We start from the raw sequence: 21,568 nt of genomic DNA on the forward strand, positions 1-21,568 counted from the left end.
TCGAGGCTTACCCTGACTGGCGTAGTGACTTCGAAGTATTTGCAGAGCTTTCCTGCCGTCATCAGTCGCCTCCCGCATCACCAGTGACAGGCTTTTATCATCGAGAAACTGGATTAATTCAGCGTAGCACTCCTCATTTGTTTCCTCGTCTATATCCCCGGTAGACAGTATTGTTTCTTTTAAACCCATTATTCTCAGATGGCCAAGAAATTTTACTTCCCATAGTTCGTAGTTGTTTTCGTCTCCGTCGAAAACTAACCTCTGCCATCTTCCTCCTGTAGCATTGGCGCGCCTGGGCCCATAACCTGTTAAGGTTTCATTTCTCTCCGTCATGTCTATGTGCAATATGTTTTTGTCATCCATCCATTAAAGAAAATCCAGATAAAACTTCTTAGTATTATTTATTTTGTTCGTTTACATCTCAACGCGCTGGTATAACATCAGCGCCCGAGGGAGCAGCAACACGTACTAAGTACTCAGTACTAAGTTTTACATTTAACAACTTGAGTCAAAATAAAAGTCCCGTTTGTTCACACATGCGCACAATGAACTCTTGCACATTTTTGGCATATGATACAATACAACAGTTGGTATAATCTAAACAATAAATAAAATAACAGCAAGCTACATAACAAAATATAAATTATATGTTTAATGAGAACATATAACTCAACAATTATGAATGTTGATGAATATTTTTGGAAACCATGATACATTTTCAGAATTCTTTGATTGTCATGGAACAAAAGAACGCAGACAACGGTAAAATCCAAACAGACTTTGAGACACACACAGGGTGTAAACAGGCGAGTAAGTGCAAGGTAGATCATTGAGATAATACTGGCAGGGTAATGGCTGTTCTTATCTGTATGCAGGCAGAGATAACTGTGACTGGCTGGCTTGAAGACGATGTGATCACTGAAGACTGAGGAAGACAGGACAGTTCGAGGTGAAAGCACACAGGTTAAGGGTTGAATGTAGAAACCCAGCCCCGATTTGCCGGCGATTTGATTTAGCCCTGCAGCTCAGGCTGAAAACCTGTACATTCCTCTATACTGCTTCCGTTACAAATTTGCGGAGACCAATCACAAACTGGCTTATCTGGCGCGCTATTAGCAGGTTTAAGCCAATCCAATTCCTTTTAACCTCCTTTTAACGATGCTCAATGGCTTCTTTAGTTTAGCAAACAAATCGCTCGAGTGGGTGTAAATACCACTCACTTTCATGTTTTTTTTTTTGCACAACCTGCAAAATTCACTCGATGCCATTGCTGCTTCTGCAAACCACTGATCAATGCTCCAAACCAGCACGTTTGTTGACACGTTTCCTGCCTGGAGTTTTCGCTGCAAAGTACGTCACCTGGATCGTTGGTCTGATTGGTTGAAGGACTATCCAATTGCATACAGAGTCATTTGAACTATGCCCGTTGATCACACCTCTTGTGCAGAAGCAAATACAAAGCAGACTCCCCAGACTAATGTTCAATCTTAAAAGATTGCGCTTGGTCTGATGCTAGCCAGACTAGGTTGAATGAGGAGACCAGACAAACATGTGTTGTTTGGTGCTGGCCTTTATAGGGGAATTGATGAGACTGATGGCAGACAGGTGTGGCGATTGTTGAGTGAGCACAGGTGCTAGCCAGAGAGGATTATGGGAAACGTAGTGTGCTGAGGCGACTGGTCTGGTGACTGAGGATTGTGACATTGATGAATAGAAAGGTCGGCATTATTTTGAAATATAATCTTTTGGTTACACTGTAAAAGTCTTCACTGTCACTTTTGATCAGTTTAATGTGTCCTTGCTGGATAAAAGTATAATTTTTTTTTTTTTGAACTGTTGTATATTACAGACAAACTTTATTTCCAAATGCTCCTTAAGTATACATTCAATGCCAACAAATGCCTAAATTGACATTTGTTAATCCAGCCACAATCCCAAAGGACATTTGAAATGATTCAATATTGAAATCTGAAATTGAAATATACTAATATACTAATGATTTGATTTAAGCACTAAATGGAGGATAAACTCTAGCCTTATCAGAAATGCTCATGACAACCTCAAAGTGATTGGCTGCCTCTGATTTGCATTTGCAGGTTTTTGGCCCTCCCACCTCCGCGCCAGTGAACACGTACAGTTACTCAATACAGTCAATCGCCCATATTCATTGAGTAAAAATTACTATTCAAAGGTACTGCAAAACAGAAGCGACCCTGTAAATATTCAATTTAATTTGACCAGATAACACTAATCTTTCTGTTCAGTACCGAATACGAGTGTGTTTCCCCCCAAAAAATGTATGCATGTGTTGCCATTACTTCAATAGCAGCTTTACAAAAGTCTTCAATTAATCACATGGCTCTAAATAAGTACTTCAAAGGTCAAGTTCAGCCAACTAAACTCATTCCAGTAATGAAAGCAAATATCTTTTCAGTTAAATTAAACCGATAGAGAAGCTCAATTAAAGCAGCTCATCTGAAGAGCACAATAGGAGTGCCATCAGTGTGAGATGAGGACACCGGAGCTCTGCATGCAAAAAGGAAGTGTAAGACAAAGGCCTCTTTAGCCACGCTTAGAATGCGGCCTTCTTGGAGAATTAGCAGAGGAGAATCTTTTAACGGACTACATTCTCCCGTTGGCAGTCATATTAGTGCTGTAACAAAGACAGTCTTGGGAGCCCTATTTTCAGTCTGTTAATTGAATTGTGTGGGAATTGTTGTTCTGAAGCGGTCCTGAAATAGGCGGCTGGCGGTGTTAGACAGTAACAGACATCTGAGTTGACACTGCGGATTACACAACATAAGAAAAGGAAAAACACCCTCTCTCTCACAGCACACAGGTTTGCACGCTTACATTCCCTCGCCTGCATGCGCAATCAATGACACACACGATTAGCTCAAACACTCTCCCATTCTTTGTCTTCACCACTGAGCTGTCTCAAGGAACGGCGGAATCCACTCCTCTCCACGATCCTCGTAAAAATCCCTAAAAATCCTGCTGCTACTCAGCAGAGCTTCGGTCCGATCCCACCAGCTCAGAAGTGCATTACAGCACAGCTGGATTGGGAGCAGGTTAATGGGATGTGCAATTGACTCGGGCTGTGAGCCTGTAGAAAGGTCTACTAAAGGAAAAGAGACAGGGAATGTGGAACAGGATAAGTCTGAGCCTTAATGCTGATGAAGGATTAAATCTGGCCATTGAGTGCTGTTAAAATAATTATAAAAAAAGTCTAAAAAAAAAGCACAGCAGTAATCTGACAAAGCAATCTCCAAATCAATCTGGATTTGCAGACAGCCCTTACAATATTTACCAATGATATTTTTTCTGCACAAGATAATAATAATAAGTCTACTGGTGCAATTTTTATAGACCTAAGGCGTTTGACATGGTCAATCATTATATTCTTCTTGACAAATTATATGCTATTGGTCTTTCTAAATCAGCTGTTCTCTGGTTTAATTCATATCTTCATTATAGAAGTCAAAGTGTGTCTTTTAATTCTGCTCTCTCCCAGCCTAGAATAATGGAAACGGGTGTCCCCCAGGGTTCTTCCCTAGGGCCCCTTTTATTTTCCATTTTTATAAATGATCTCCCTCAAATATGCTCAGACTGTCAGATTCATCTATACGCAGACGACACAGTTATGTATACATCTAATCACAATATATCTAAGATTCAAACCTCACTTCAATTTGATTTCAATCTTATTCAAACATGGTTCTCTTCTAATTTACTTTTATTGAATAAAAAGAAGTCTTATAGCATGCTTTTTGCAACCAGATCTGCACTCCTTAAGCAAAATCATTTTCTTGAGGTTACATTTCTGGATGGTACACCTCTAAGTAATGTTAAGGAGTTTAAATATCTTGGCCTTTGGCTTGACTCACGACTTACCTTCAGACGTCATATCGATTCTATTGTAAAAAACATAAGAATGTTATACCGCTCAATTAATTGTTTTACAAAACAGATTAGATTAAAAATTATTACTCAACTACTTGATTATGCTGATGTTGTTTATCAGAACACTACCGTATCCAATCGTAAACCTTTGAATGTGATTTATAATAGTATCTGCAGATTTGTTTTGAGGTGTCCATTTAGAACTCATCACTGTGAAATTTATCAGTCACTGAATCTTCTTTCACTAAATTCTAGACGACAGTATCATTGGTTGCAGTTCACGAATGTATTTTTTCAAACTATCCAGTCTATCTGAAACAATACTTGATTCCATATCAAACCTCTTACAGCCTAAGAGACACTGTCCATCTTTTTTTTTAGTACCAAATATATCCAAAAAAAGTGGGAGGAGAGCCTTTAAATTTAAAGCCCCTTCTGATTGGAATGGTTTACCTAGGTCTTTTAGATCAATCTCCTCTTTTCACCAGTTTAAAATGTATCTTTTTAATTATTTGCATACAAGCTGCAACTGTTTTCCTCATGTTTGATATAATTGTCTATACAGTATGAATGGGAAGATATGGGTGATTTTGGTGTGATGGAGAGCATTTGTCTTTGTTTTGTTAGTATGTACAGTATGTTTTCCTGAGGTCCCCTCGAAAACGAGATGTCACATCTCAAGGGTTTTTTTCCTCTTAAAGGAGAACTCCGGTCAATTTTAACATTGAGCTCATTTTTTTTGTAAATTTGGAGTGCTGTCAGTACAGAGAAAAACGACAAAAATCGGTGTTGCCTACACCGTGTTATCCTCTTTTTAAAATGTGCACCCTGTTGACTTCAATGGGGCAAGTTTTAAACCTGCTTTTAGCCTCTTAACATTCTTGATGTGTCATTACAAGTGCCCAGCCAATGTGAGTGATTCCTTCAGAGTGAACACGGGTGAATCTGACAGCAGTAGATGTGAAAGATATTAATAAAAGTGATGTTAATTCAGCCAGCGCACATACCTGTATTTACATCCTGTTTTCGGTCGAAGTCCATAGTAGTCGATTGTCGAGTTCACGCGCGTGATTAGGTACTAAACTTATGTGCGTGAACTTCGACCGAAAACAGGATGTAAATACAGGTATGTGCGCTGGCTGAATTAACATCACTTTTATTTATATCTTTCACATCTACTGCTGTCAGATTCACCCGTGATCACTCTGAAGGAATCACTCAACATGGCTGGGCACTTGTAATGACACATCAAGGATGTTAAGAGGCTAAAAGCAGGTTTAAAACTGGCCCCATTGAAGTCAACAGGGTGCAAATTTTAAAAAGAGGATAACACGGTGTAGGCAACACCGATTTTTGTCGTTGTTCTCTGTACTGACAGCACTCCAAATTTACAAAAAAATGAGCTCAATGTTAAAAATGACCGGAGTTCTCCTTTAACAATAAATTCAAATTCAATGCAATACCAGCTGTACTCTCTATTGCTCATGGAAACTGTCCGCAACCAGTGCAATTTTGTCATACTTGTATTGAATAATATTTTTGTCTTGAATAAAACCAGTTAATTTATGTTAACATGCCACATAAGTTACCTGACAAAATATTTGTGCAGTTTGGAGTAATAGACCACCAACGGTCTCTAGTACTGAGTATGCAAAGGGCACTGTATGCAATAACGAAATACTTAGAGGTTTTATCATCTAACATATAATTTTTACATTTTAATGATAACATACTGTATATTTTGAGACAATAAAAAAATTGTTTATTATTTTTTTTCTAATATACTTTTTAATACCTTTATTTCCTCAATTCTTCAATATCATTTCCTGATATTGAATTTCTGCCCCAAACTTGAACCAGACCCTAAAGGATTTAGGTCGAGACATGTTTACTTTACACTAGAACAGTGGTTCTCAAACTGTGACAGATACCAAGTGTCTCATGAGTTGATTGCCTAATTTTAACAAATCGACTGATTAATCAACGAATTAAGTGATAATGGTTATTTTAATTTGTGATCAAAGATGAACTATTATGTTTTTTTTTTTTTTTCAACTTTCTTTAGTGTGTAATGTTTCTGCTTGACCATGAAACAGTTCTGCAAAGTTACAGTATAAAGCACAAAGTCTACTTCAAAGGGAGTTATTCTCTATATCAGCACTGTTTCTGAACTCCCTGAAACGCCTCGATTGTAGTCTTCAGTTTTCTTCCGGGAACCAACACGTCACAATATTCCTCCTTTAAATTCCCTCCTAAGGCACACACAAAGAATATGGCAGAGGCCTGGTTGAGTTGCGTTCGTAGTGTGTTGTCGCCATGTCCAAGAGATGCTGTTTTTTTCCTCCCCAAATCTGTCAAACTGATAAGGCAAAACTGACGGCATCATTAGTGTTTATACCTGAGAAGCTGAAACTCACGGTTATGGTAAGGGGCGTGACATTTCCAAAACACGCTCAAAGCGACCCACCAATCACAACACACTGTTCCAGCCGACCAATCATTGAGCTTTTTGGAAGAAGGGGCTTCAACTAAACCGAGAATTACTGACAGACTGGACAGAGAGGTGCTGCAAAAGAGTAAAATATGTGAAAAATATATATATATTTTTTTTACATTCAAGCATGAAAGCCCATCCTAGCAGACCCCAACAACAAAATCATCTTTATAAAAGGGCATAATATGGCCACTTTAAATGTCTGTTTTCTCACTTCAGTAATGTAATTCACAGTTAAACATCACGTTATGCAAGTGTTTGGTCCAAATAGTGAAAGTAGCAGTCTGGCAAAATTGGTTGTAGTAAATAGATGGGAATCAACTGACTTTAATTGAGTTTAAGTCATGCATCCTTATCCTGAAAACAAACACCAAATAGGTGTGATAGGAGAGGAGAGTTATGAACAGTCTGTGTGCTTTGCTTATTCTGTTCTCAAGCTGACAGACAGATAATTATGAATGACACACCGCTTCACTGTGCATGATCATGAAATGAAACACAGAGAAGCACAAACTCATGTGGGGCAATTAATTTAAATGTTGGATGAGATACACAGGGGTTTGAGAAGAAAAGTGCTTATGCATCATTCCATTTAGAGACTGGAACTGGACTTGGCACTGGCTTAGATAATCAAGAGTTTAGTGTTGTAAATGTTTTACGGGGACCAACCGATGCACAACAACACAAAATAAAAGAGGAAGCAAAACAATTATGCTGCAACGCACCTGAAATAGTAGGGATTAACATAAAAAGTCCAGATTCCATGCTTGGTTAGGTTTCCAATAATAATACCTCAAGTGCAATATACAGGATGATGCATGTTTTCCCAGCATGCATTGCAGGTGTTGGTTTCATAATTAGCGGTGATCACTAAGCCAATTATCACTGTTGTTCAAGATGAGAACAAAATCATTAAATAAAAACATAGAAAACCCAAGCAACCTGACAAGTACCCAGAACACTCTAGCATCTCTACATTTTTGTTGGGGCAAGCATGACAAAATATTAATATTTTGTCATGCTTGCAATATATGTGTTGTCAGTGTTTCATTGTGACACTCACACTATTTAAACTATATATTTTCGGTTTAACTTTGTTGCCAATAAAGTAACAGTTCTACAATAAAGGTGGTAGACTTCTGACATATGAACAAATATAGCCTATATCTATAAAAATTTCACACCGCTCCTAATAATAAAGCCTTACATCTATCAGATTAATTTATATGAATATATATATATATATATATATATATATATATATATATATATATATATATATATATATATATATATACAGAGATTAAACAGATTAAAGCTTACATGAACATTATTTTCTTCCAATTACGTGTTTCAGGGTGCTTCCTGTGATTTGATTCAGAATTGTTCAGAAAGCTTTGCGAACCCATAGGCATAGCTTACATGGAAGAATCGACTCAAATGATTCATTCAAACAATGTGTTTGCGAATCGGACATCAGCGAGCAGCTTACATTTGCAACTGTGTTCGTTCAGGTGCAAAAGTAACGAAAATGTCTGGAGACATGCGAAAAAGTTTGCTTATTAAGTCGAGTAAAAGTCAACAAATGCATTTGTAGGCCTACTCGGTAAAGCAGTTTTTTATTATTTTTTTAGGTCAAAGCTATGACGTGAATAAGTAAACATCTTTTGTAGGCTATATTTCCGCCCGGGGTAAAGGAAGTCTCACTTGCACTCTTGATCTTCGCTTGTGATGCTGAATTACAAGGCTCGGTACCCGCTACACTCCATATAGCCAATCCGCGCCGCCGAAGCGGGTGCCCACCTCTCACCTTCATCACCATCATCATCCTCATCCTCACAGTCAGAGCCAGACACCAGCCGAACAAGACAGTCTCAGACAGACCTCATGTAGGAAAAGAGAGAGAGAGAGAGAGAGAGAGAGAGAGAGAGAGAGAGAGAGAGAGAGAGAGAGGGAGAGAGAGAGAGAGAGAGAGAGAGAGATACTTAAGCCAGCGCTTAGCATTATTTCCCCCTCAGAATGGAGTGATCAGCATGATCAACTAGTGGATCCGGACAGCTTTTTCAGGTCCATGCTTGGATGTTTATATCTTTTCATCTCAGCTTTGAGTTTCACCACTGCAACCGGACACTTCCACTTGTCAAGACAGATAGTCCAACCGCACCGGTATCAGAGCACATACATACATGGGGATCATCGCAGCATTGCCCGGAAGATGTGTATCACTGCTCCGCTGCTGAGATCTGTGTCGCCTGCGCTCGTCGTGGGATCGGATCCCTCGGTTCATGTCCCCGTGTCATTCCCGGTGAACTGAGATGGCTCTTTGCGCTGTGCTGCGACAGACACGCAGACCGCGGCAGGATAATTGGACACGTTTAGTGTTACTTACGACCTATTGCTTTTTTTGTATATTACCACTGAAACAACTTTGCGCGTTCCCGTCATCGCTGAGCGACTGTCAAACACCCACCGGGTGGAACTGCTCCGGTAAGAGACCCGAACACGCTCCTCTGTTCGTGCACCTTTGCGCGACTATTCTCACAAGTGTGTCTGTTTTTAACGGGGTTATTAATTAATCATTGAGCTGGGGATTTTATTTAGAATAACTAAACACACATAGACTAGCTTATTAAATGTTTAGTCCACCTGGAGTCTTTGTCAGTCATGGGTCACCGTCACCCTAATACAAGTTGAGAGTTTGAGTTCTAAATTGAATGTAATGAGATAAAAAAAAAAGTGTAACTACTGCAAAATAATGGCAAAAGACCCAATGGCATATACAACCATGCTACGCCATCAGTGTAGTCCGACTCACGAACAAATGACTCTTTTAAGGAATTGGTCAAAAAGACTCAAGGACATCACACGTTATCGATTTTACTCAGCTTGAATGAACTCAATGAAATCTTCAGAGTAGGTACTAAATCAACATTTGACTCACTTACTGAACTGCAAGGGATTTCGAAATTGAGCACGTCGTTTTGTGTACTTGCGAATCTGAAATTAAGTCAGTATTACTGACTGCAACATACAACATAGGTAGTAGTCTTGTATTTTTGTAACAAAAATCTTTTAATTAATGACATTAGAACATAAAAAATAGAATTCTGTAGGAAACACTGGAATCTATGTGAAAATCTGACCTAAGATGATACATGTCATTTTTAAAATTACAACGTTGGTAGCACATCTCCTCAGGCAGACAAATAACTTGTTGTACTGGTGTGTGCACTGTCAAGGAAAAGAAATGGGGATGTTACCGCTTATCACTAGGTTAGTACCCTCGAAGGTACACATTTGTACCTGTTCAATCCCATAATGGTGAACATTGCGCTGTATTATTAGGGTGCATATTATTACTTTAATGTGCTAATATGCGTTCTTTAGGCACAAAGATGTGAGGGCGCTGCCCTAGGGACCAGCTACAGGTAAAATTGTTAGTGTGGATTGTGATCCTGAGCGGTAGCTCAGATTTTCAGTACACGTGCAACTTTGGAGTTACCAGCAACGATTTGTAACCACAAGGTTTTACCGGTAAGCATTTGTGCATGTGAAATCTGTTAAGGCTATCATCTGGCCCCAAACAAGTACATCTGGTGCTGCTTTACTCCATATCAGGGGAGTAAATGTAGCACTGAAAGGGAGCGCTTGTCAGAGATACTTTGGGAACAAAGGGCCCTGCTGTGCAATTATGTTTCTCTTTAAATAGCTGTAGGGGGGCAACAGTCTACAAGAAATCTATCTGTTGCACAGACCTACAGTGGCCTATGTGAGATAATTCAGTGCTGAACCTCCTTCATAAAACAATTTACTCTCTACTTAGACACGTCAGTAAAAAATCTGATTAAAATGAAGGGAATTAGAGTACAGCAGACCTGTAAATTTGCTGTTGACATGTTCTTCTCTCCTCTCTCTCATTCTGTGTGTGTTGGGCTGGGCTCCGTCGTATCGATTCCTTCCCATCATGTAACCCCACCACAGTGCTGTCACAAGTGTCGAAAGCAGAGCTTGATAAAATAAGCTGTCAGATAGACAAGCTGCCAGATGGCTGGCTTGACTATATTTCAATGCAGATCTATCAAAGTCCGTTACACTACAGGTCTTTTTGTTGTAAGCTTCTTTTCTCTTTGGCAGCCTTACACAGTCATGCACACTAGTTTAGGCAGGTTACGCCGCTGGTGACCTACTGAGGGCATCAAGGAGCTAATAAAGAGATTATTTGATTGTTTAATATGACCCATAAATGGTTGCTTGGCTCTCACAGAATGGTAAACTGCCAATCATTCCTCTTAAAGTGCCCCTATTATGCTTTTTTTAATATTACCTTTCATGTAGTGTGCAATATAGCTGTTAGTTAATGTAAAAGATCAGCAAAGTTGTAAAGATCAATAGATTCTGAACTGCCGGAACGAGTCGTCAACAATTCCAGTCTCAATCCCGTAACATATCTACGTAGGTTTGTAGCAAATCATTTCAGGCCATCCATGGTCTTCATCGTCTACTTAGTACTTTGACCTGCCCTCAAACACTATATTTGTAACTGAGCAGCAACATGTTGTCGACACGTCTGTTTTCTGCGTTGCGTATCCACTTTGCATGCACATCCTTAGGATGAGGACTAACACTGGAATTGATACGGTAAAACTGACGCCATTGTTACTGTTCGTATCTCTGTGTACAGAATAGAAGTGCTGCTGAGGAAACCACTGGAGCTGAAATTAAGATATGGCAATGGCCGTTTCGTTTCTGATATGCGGTGTAAGCGGTAGACCAATCACAACAAACTGGGCCATCTGACCAATCAGAGCAGAGGAAGCTCTCAGAAAGGAGGGCTTTATAGAGACTGAATCCTTTACTGAGCCGTTTCAGACACTGTGAGAAAAGAGGTGATGTTCAATGTATGTTGAGAAAATTAAAGTGTTTTTTGACCTTGGATGCATGTAAACCTCCAAAACAAAATTAGGAACATTTAAAATTGCAAAATAGGGGCACAACCCATATTTTCCAGTAAAAATGATACTTAAAACATGATGGATTTGGTTGAGAAAGATATTAAGACTGTTTTTTGAAAGAAATCAACAAATTTCTTATTTTGGCATAGCTTGAATATCTCGTTTTATACCTAAAACAAGACAAAGCTATTTGCCAAATGGGGGAATAACAATAAATGTTCACATTAAAAATGTGTTCAAAATCTAGTGATCTCTTGGGATCATTCTCAAATCATGCTGGATAACATAATCATACGTTTTTTCACAAACTTGTGGAATTCATCGGGGACAAACCAAATGAACACCAAAATTGGTATGCTGATCATCATTTTTTAATTTTATTTATTCATTATAACTATATTTTTTATTTGATTCAGAAAATACTGAAAGAGAAGATTTTTGCATTGTATAACTTCAGTATGGAGGAAAGCACCTGACTATTTTGGCCTTTCATCTGCAAATTTTTCTCTCCTTCAGACTGTGAAAGACCACAGGGATTAGTCTAATCCTGCACCTCAGCGCTTTATTCCTCATTCCTTAGACACTCGGTGCGCCGGAGCCTAGTTTGATTGTGTTTGTGTGTATGAGGGAGAGAAGAAGAAATAGAAAGACTATGAGAGTGGAAGGTCTTCAGGGAAAGCTTGTCTGAGCTCCTGGGCTAATGAGGAAGTTGTGGTGCCCTATTTTGGGTTTCTTGGGGTTTTCCGTTCGGCTCTCTCTGTTCTATCCCGCCTTTAATGCCATTATTGAGATTTAATCCAGTAGAGCACAGGAAGGATGCCACTACTCAGTCAAGAAAAATGAGCAGGAAGAGAGTTCTCTCCTCTATTTATCTCTGTTCTGCCATCATTACTTGGCTCAGAGGAGGCATGACTAGAAGATGTTGCAGGGCTAATTGAATGGCTAACGAAGAGTGTTTGTTATAAAATAATAATGCCGCCTGGCTCGTTCAAGGAGAAAGAGCGAGTTGGTATTGAATGGTGGAGTGTGAGTTGTGTACCTGGAGGTGAGCAGGAGAAATAAAGGACAGTAATCAGAGACGTCCCCACAGAGTGCACGCTCATAAAGCTGAGTGGTTAGGAAGAGCACCCTCTTTAAATATGCATGATGGCAGATGTTTCTGTTTTTCATTCTGAGCATTGTTATTTCCTCTGTTCTACAATTCCTAAACACTGAAAACAAGTTACGTGCTCACACACCTGAACAACATGCAAACATAGAAGCATTACCAGGGATTCACAATCTAAACCTGTAAATAAACAGAAAGGTTTCAGTCAAGTTATGATGTAAAATGAATAATAAATAGTTAAGATTCTTTACCTTTTCTAAGTTACTGATCAAAGAAGCAATCTTTTGTAAATTAAAGCATACCCTATTATGCTTTTTCAGATATTACCTTTCATACAGTGTGTAAAGTTTTAAAGACCACAATAAATGGAGTTATTGTTTGCCAAAAGAAAGAACCAATTCTGAACTGCCTAAAATGAGTCATCAATAATTCTGCAATTCCTACATAGGTTTGTTACAAATTTGCATAATGCCATTGCCAGCATATAGTATTTATTGCGAACAATGTCTACTTTGACAAGCTCCCAAACACTAGTTGTACCTAGTTGTCCCAAACACTAGTTGACGCTGTTTTCTGCACTGCGAAAGCAAATCCACTTTACACGCAGTTCCAAAGGACGAGGACTCGGGTTCAAATTGATATGGTTAAACCAACGTCATCGTTACTATTCGTATCACTGTGTATGCAAGTGCTGAAGCCTCCGAAGCTGAGATTTAGATTTGGTAAGATTTGGCGTTTCGTTTTTGACACGTGCTGTAAGCGGTAGACCAATCACAACAGACTGGGCCATCTGACCAATCAGAGCAGAGTAGGGAAAGGAGGGGTTTAGAGAGGTCGGATCATTAATTGAACCGTTTCAGACACTGTGAGAGAAAAAGGTGATGCTGCAATGCATATTATAAGAACATTAAAGAGTTTGGATGCATGTAAACTTATTATAGGAGACATCCCAAATTAGGAACCTTTAAAATAGCACAGTAGGGGGACTTTAAGTACTGTAGATGAAAAAAATCTACCAAAACGTTCATATTTATTGCATCAGTTTGCTTTGACTCCTTTTGACCTCTTTTGAATTCATCTATTATGTTCTTCAAATAATTACACAATTATTTGATGCATTTGCATCAAACAGCAGGCAATATGGGCCCTATTTTAACGATCTGAAACGCAAGTGTCAAGCGCAAAGCGCAAGTAACTTTGTGGGCGGGTCTTGGGCGCTGTTGCTATTTTCCCGGCGGGATAAATGACTCTTGCGCCCGGTGCAAATCTAAAATGGGTTGGTCTGAAGTAGCTTCATTATTCATAGGTGTGGTTTGGGCGTAACGCGAAATAAACCAATCAGAGCGTCATCTCACATTCCCTTTAATAGCAGACGCGCTTGTTCTAAAGCGGATTCCTATTATAACGGCGGATTTGCCAGGAGCGGTTCACAGCCGAGGAGACCGACGTTCTCGTCAGGGACGTTGGGGATGGAGAAACACACCCAAAATAACTTAGGTTAAACAGGCGTATGATAATTTGGATCTATCTATTTATCTATCGTAATAATGTATGATTTGCAAAAATGATAACTGCTGCGTCTGTGTGTAGATGAGAGAATCAAAGTGTATGCGCGTTGTGCACACACTACATTGATTAAAGGGATAGTTCACTTTGAAATTAAATTTTGGTATGTTTTAACTTACCTCAAGGGCATCCAAGATGTAGGTGTCTTTTTCTCCGCAGTAGTTTCAATTTTGATATTTTTAGGTCAAACCGTTTTTGTCTGTCAGTCATATCATGCAGGTCTGTGGTCACTGTCTCAAAGAGCATGCACAGAGTCCAAATTAAAACAATTCCCCATCGTCCAAATTAAACAATTCCCCATCGTAAGTACACATTGATGGCCTAAGACACGAAACGAGCGGTTTGTGTGAGAAAACGAACAGTATTTATATCGTTTTTAGCTCTTATACACAGACACGTCCAAGTGATCTGAGGGCGCGCGCGCATCCTGCTGTGTGACGTGTGCGCAGACTGGTGCATAGATATATACACTAGATGTCACCTTAAAGACATTCGTTCCAATGAACTGCCGTAGTCAAGGCGACATCTAGTGTATATATATCTATGCACCAGTCTGCGCACACGTCACACAGCAGGATGCGCGCGCGCCCTCAGATCACTTGGACGTGTCTGTGTATAAGAGCTAAAAACGATATAAATACTGTTCGTTTTCTCACACAAACCGCTCGTTTCGTGTCTTAGGCCATCAATGTGTACTTACGATGGGGAATTGTTTAATTTGGACGATGGGGAATTGTTTTAATTTGGACTCTGTGCATGCTCTTTGAGACAGTGACCACAGACCTGCATGATATGACTGACAGACAAAAACGGTTTGACCTAAAAATATCAAAATTGAAACTACTGCAGAGAAAAAGACACCTACATCTTGGATGCCCTTGAGGTAAGCTAAAACATACCAAAATTTAATTTCAAAGTGAACTATCCCTTTAAGGCCAAGCATGCGCCCTTAAAATAGCATATGAATAACATGCGCAACGCGCCACTGACTTTAAACTGTTTTTTTTCGGTCAGTGGCGGAATTGTTTTCTAAACCTGTAAAATAGCATGAGTGAACGTTTGCGCTGGAACACGCCTCCTCTTTGCGCTGAACCGCCCCGGGGAGCGCAAGTGTATTTCTTAGTTAACCGACGTGCGTCTGTGGAGGGAAAAGTCCGCTGTGCGCGGGTGCAAAATAGGAATGATACATGCGTCGGTGTACAAAGTCAATTGCGCTGGGTGCAAGATAGGGCCCTATATCTTATGAATCATATAATAAGAGTAGGCAATGTATCTAATATATCTTACACAAGTATTACTTATATTGTAAGATGTACAATGGTATATCTTACTAATATGTGGTATATCCTAGGGCTGCGAAAGATTAAGAACATAGCCCACAAATTTGGATGGGGCTGCACAGAAACAAACATCAAATTCAATGCTTGAACAATGATCCCTATGCACAAAGCAATGAACACAACCTTTCTACTTCATAGACAGCCAAGTTTTATTAAAAGCAGCGCCAGCGGTGATTTACCCTTTTAAAGTTAGTTCACGAGTTCACACTTACAAATCATCAGATAGAGTAAAGGAGTATGCGTATTTGGCCTGCTGTCCGAGCAGAGGGCTCCGAGCTCGGTATTTTGGCCCGAACCCAGAGTACTCCCCCTGTGTTCCTGGCTGCGGTAAGAACCAGCAAAAAGTGAGGAGTTGGGGTGGTGGAGGGATGCTGAAAACTGTATAGAGGCCTTCTCTCATGCTAATTGGATATATTTGTTAATTGCTGAATCTGATTGGAATGACGTGTTGATTGGATAGATCATTTAAACTTTGTTAATGAAACATCATTTAATGTACATAATTAGAATAAAACATGAATTTGGATGATGGAAATGATAGGAAATTACAAACAGAACTGAAACAATCAGTCACTGTTACTGGGGTGTATTTAATGCATACAATGTAAACTTTCTCAGTTAAAAACACATTCACAAATGGAGGCCGTTTAGAAACGACTATGTTAAAGATCTTCAGAGGAGAAGATTCACAGCTTCAGTTTTTTTTGTGATTTGGGTGTAAATCTTGTCTCGATGAGATTTAATGCATGGCTTTAAAACGCAGTAAATTGTCAAATCACTTACCTTGTGTGGCGTTATTCTCAGTGACTCACACTTTGCATAGTGAAAGGCTGTTTGGCATAAGCTACTGGCAAAATTGTTTAAAAGTAAATAAACTGAGCAGATTTTGTAGAGAAGTGGTTTATTGCAGTCATGGCTCAATGAGTGCATTTACATGTCAATAAAATGCTGATAATGATCAAAATCAGCTAAACTTTTTGAGGTGATATTGCTGTGCTGATGAAAGTGTGTTTACAATAAGTATACATGACACAATGCATAATTTTAAAAATATGAATCTTACTTTTGTCTGACTGAATGAAAATCTTTAGCATTGTAAATTCGGACTACCAAGCTTTTGTTAGTAACTATGATAAAGGCATGATAAAAGCAGCCAAATTTCAATGCAAAAAGCTAAGGAGAAAGCTGTGTAGAACTTTGTGAACAATGAGCATGTCAATGTCATGTCATGTTTCTGTGGGCCAGAATTCACTGTGGGACTGATAATATCATTAAAAACAGAGATTTTCTAAAGCAAAAGTGAGTGAATTCACATAGATAAAAAAGGGGAAAATACCTTCCATTTGCAAAACTCATCTTGTCTTTAAGGTCAATCTCTTAGGCCTTGTTTTCCGTCCATTTTCAAAGTGGTAGAAAAGGTTGCTCTGCTTTGGAATGTGTGGAATTCATGTGGGCTCCTTAATTTGTTAAATTAGCACATGTAATTGAATTTTCTGCATTCTGGTAAAATAGTTATGCCCTTGAAACGTTTCAGATATTAATGTGTGTATTTTTGTCGGTGTGTGCTCTCAGCCATCCAAACTCGCATTGTGACGTGATTCTCCAGATAAAATCTTGAGCGAATGCGATTTGTCTGGCTACACGAGACAGACAGGAAACACTGTTCATTCGATCGGTACTTATGGGCAGCTGTCACATGCAGCCATATGGCGGTGAAACCGAGCTCGACTCCCAGGGGTTTTGGGTCGATCCTCCACAGGTGTGCCAGAAGGTGCGAAGTTCAGTCCTTATTAATCTTGTACACACACCAAGGTTTTTCCAAGGGTACCTCCAAAAAATTCACAGACAGAGCTACGTCCTTCATTTAACACCAGTTCTTTTCCTGCTTGTCTATTTTTGAAAAAGAAAGCCAACGAGCTCAATGGTAGATTAATGATGAGTGTATAAATACTGCACTAATGGCCGGGCTATTCTTACTGGACCATCTGTTATGAGAGACAGGGTAGTGCTCACTTACATGCATTTGTTACCAACAAGGCTAGCATCAACAACCGTCAGTGACTGAACCCAGGAGGCGTGACAGCCCACAAATCACTACTGAAATACTGAGATTTCACTGTATGGGAAATCTGTTTACTACAATGTAAAAAAAAACAAAAAACGATTTTTCGAAGTTGATCATTATGTATTATTTACAAAAAAAATACTGTTTAAGCCTTTCTACCAATTATTTTTTTTAATGGAATATTGTAGTTTTTATTCCAAATTATTTATCCTTGCACATCATTATTTTTGAATTTTTTTGTTCATGTGCCCTCATAAACTTTAATCCAAATAGCTTCCCCTCCCTTATGCAACAACTTCTCTTCTCTTCTCTTCTCTTCTCTTCTCTTCTCTTCTCTTCTCTTCTCTTCTCTTCTCTTCTCTTCTCTTCTCTTCTCTTCTCTTCTCTTCTCTTCTCTTCTCTTCTCTTCTCTGAATACATGTTTACTGGCGTGAGGGCAGGACAACCTGTCACTCACATGAGATCGACCAATAGGAAACCACAATTATCCAACCATCCAATCAGTTCCAATGGACAAAATCAGGTCCCATTACAACATTATTTCTTGTTCGAGAAGCCATTTCGCTTGAATATACGTTACAAAAGAGAAGAAAAGCCTATCACATATATCTTTCATGCCGACTTTAATTCAGTGTTACTTACAGTTTCTTTGTTATTAATTGTGAAATTCACTAGCAATTTCTGGATGAAAATCGTTTCTACACCACTTTTTTTTTTTTTTTTTTTTTGGTGTTCTAATTGTCAGAGATGTCCAGCCATGTGTATGTAAAGCCTGTGCATTCACTTAATAGTGCAGAGAGAGCGTAGCCTTCCACACAGCTATGAATGGGTCACAATGGCCGACTGATTACTGACTTTTCAGTTGCATTGCTTTCATTAGCATGATGTTAGCATGCTGTGCTTTAGCCTGTTAGTTTATACAGTAAAACACTCTTGGAAAAGTTGGGTCTTTAAAATTGCAATGTAGCGGACTGTAGCTTCTGTATTGTGATGTACATCCGAGTGAAACTAATCACTGAAAAAGAAAAAAAGTGTAGGACAGGACTTGGTTCCATCTATCGGTTATTTATTGGATAGAAGCAGATCTAAATGCGTGCTTTCAGTCCATTGTAAGAAAGGGACAAGGTTTTTACGGGTGAAATGATGGAAGACATAGGGCATACGGCACCAGAGAGAAGTCTATCATTTTACTGGAGGATAGAGTTATGACATTGTGATTAAAAAATACAAGGTAAAAAAAGAAGAAAGATATGCATGGATGAAATGTTTAAAATAGGTTGAATTTCCATTTCATGCTGACTTTAAGTTCATCCCTGTTATGGCACTGAATCAACCGCCATACACATTCAGATGAATGTATTTGACCATTGAATCGTGTCTTGTGCAATTTTGGTTAAAAATAGTTCAACCTTTAAAAAAATGTGTCTTAAGATCCCTGCATTCTCCATTCTGTACACAAGAATCAATCTTATGTCAAAACCCTTAAGAAATATGACCAATCATGGTCAGGTGAAACCAAAACCTGCATAATTGTACATGGTTTGATTAGTCGTGCAGACAATTCAATAACTAGCTGATTTTGAAAATATGTGGTTTTGTACATCTTTACTTTTACAAGATACCGCTGGTGTCATGAACAATTAGTTTGCCTGTTTAATTTAGTCCACCTAGACATTAATGGTCAAAATAGTTCAGACAACACCAAAAAGCGATTTTGTTGGATTTCTAATCAGGCACTGAATAGAGTAAGCAATAGAAGTTCTTTCAGGCAATGGAATTGCTTAGAGGTCCTTTGGGACTAAATCAAAAAATGAAAAATTATATAAAAAAATATATAAAATTGAATTTATATTTTTTCAGCTGTAAAAAAGATGCATGTGATTACACATTTATTAAGAATTATTTTTAATGTTTGCTTTAGCCGACATCTCAAATATATTGCACATTACACTGTAATAAAACATCTCTGTTCATCAACACAACAGCGGTCTGGTAGCAATAACTCACATTAGTGTGAGCTTAGATAATACTGCAGATGCTCGGTAGCTTTTGCACCCTGTGGGTTAACGATACTCAGTCCATTTGCATATTCATTTATTCATTTAGCAGATGTTTTAGTTCAAAGAAACCTTGCCCCGAGTTCATTAGCGCAACATATGCAAGCACAGATTTCTTGTGATGTGTTGTTTGTCAGCAAATGTTCTGATAACTCTGGTGTCACTTTTTGTAAACTTTCAGTTCTGTTGTTGTCATTGTATTTTCTATGCCACTTCCTGTGTGAAGTTCACTGTTCACCCAAACAGTGTAGCTAGCTAAACTACCAACACTATCTCTTTCTTTAGAGAAAATTAGCTATGCTAAGCTTAGTTGCTGGTTACACTATAAACTTTCTCTGTAGTTTGCGATATCATAAAATCACATTACCAGTTAACAATTTTAGCTGAGATAATATGGATGTGCAGTCTCAATTAATTTTGAGATGTAAAAGCCAACCAGGCTATGCAAGCAGTGTTGCCTGATTTGCCAATGAAAGTTGGTTATTTTTAATGAGTCAATCAAAATGACTCGCAAATGAGTCACACACAAACTCTAAAACATCTCACTTACACACTGAAATAGTTGGAGTGGTTACCAAATTAACATCTGACTCACTCGCTGAACCACAAGCCATTACTTTCAGTCATATTCGATTCCAAATAAGAGACGCAACATACTGTAATGGACAAATATGTTCCTCTGCTTGCGTACATTGACCTACAAACAGTATGTTGACGTCTAAAGCCACTCTCATTTCCGTTCAGTGCTTTACTCTATGCTATGCCACAATGTAATGTCTTTGAATGATCTTTATTGATGTTTTTATCTGCTAATATGTGATTAATTTGATTAATTCATCAGTGTATGTAATTTGAATTGACTGACAGCCCCATTTACATATGTATATCAATGCTTATATATACTGTATGTCAATGCTTTTGTGCTTTGTTTTTTTTCACTTGCAAAGAACACAAAAGTTTTCCGGGGGATGCAAAAGCTTTGCAAAGGAACACAATGTTTTTCTTTGGAACGCAAAGGTTTTGCGAGCAATGCTAATTTGTATTAATTGTTATTTTTTAATTTTAGCAGGGGTATATATATATATATATATATATATATATATATATATATATATTGAGTATATATCCCTCAAAAGTACTAATAATTATTGATGTAATCATTAAATTCCTTATGTTAGTTATAGTGCAATTCAAAGCACAAAATCTTGACAGTTGATTTTGCATGCGAAGCACTGAATCCACTGAATATGATGAATAGAAATGGAAGTGACCCCAGCACTGGAGTGCCACAACTCCTACTCTGAAATTCTCTATTTTGTTTGCAGTGTCATATGGTGTGTGTCGTCTTTCTGTTCCACTCTGCCTGCTTGTCTCTGGTTCATTATCATTCCTCACAGACTTACTTATCCTGAGACTTTGGCTGCTTGTCTGGTTTCAGCACCGCTGTATCACTCTGTGTCACCCCCCTCCCCATCTCTCTCTCTCTCTCTCTCTCTCTCTCTCTCGCACACACACACACACACACACACACACACACGCATACCCACTCGTTTGTCTCGGCTAAGTAGTCTGCAACATCGCTGAAGATGATGGGCTGCACAGCCAGACACAACTGATCCGGCAATATTTAAATTTTATGCATGTCTCATCTCAGCGAGAGAAATCATATCTCCCATCTGTGCTCTGAGCTCGCTCTCTCTCTTCCTGTATCTTATTTTCTTTCTCCACTCCTCATTAATTTGGGCTCAGATAAGTTTGTCTACATGAGTGTCATATATTATCAATATAGCATTTTTTTACAAGGTTTTTTTCCAGATCTCAAAATAATTCCAATAACCGTTATGCAAAGTCACACAGTGTTAGAAGGATCAAAACAAGCTTACTAAGCTTATATATATATTTTTAAATAATATGTAGGCTATTATGACATTTATATATTCCAGATTTCATACATTCAAAAGTTTGGGGTAGGTAAGATTTATTAAAGTCTCTTATTTTTACCAAGGCTGCATTTATTAGATCACATACAGTAAAACAGTAATACTGTGAAAAATTAATACAATTTAAAATAAACTTTTTCTAT

The 21,568-nt window shown here is 38.5% G+C and overlaps 1 protein-coding gene across 2 annotated transcripts in view; it reads left to right on the forward strand.

Annotated features, from left to right (window-relative positions):
• The first annotated feature begins 8,235 nt into the window (after nucleotides 1-8,235).
• Nucleotides 8,236-21,568, forward strand: part of tmeff2b (transmembrane protein with EGF-like and two follistatin-like domains 2b) — a 68,834-nt gene continuing 55,501 nt past the window's right edge. The window contains exon 1 of one of the 2 annotated variants that reach the window (XM_079882674.1): nucleotides 8,236-8,884. In XM_079882674.1, coding sequence (XP_079738800.1) covers nucleotides 8,713-8,884 — 172 coding nt within the window. In that variant the 5' untranslated portion in view covers nucleotides 8,236-8,712. The remainder of the gene's footprint in view (nucleotides 8,885-21,568) is intronic. The other variant, XM_079882675.1, reaches the window with a different exon arrangement.

Source organism: Squalius cephalus (assembly GCF_949319135.1).
Source record: "Squalius cephalus genome assembly, chromosome: 10".
NCBI classification, from domain to species: Eukaryota; Metazoa; Chordata; class Actinopteri; order Cypriniformes; family Leuciscidae; genus Squalius; species Squalius cephalus.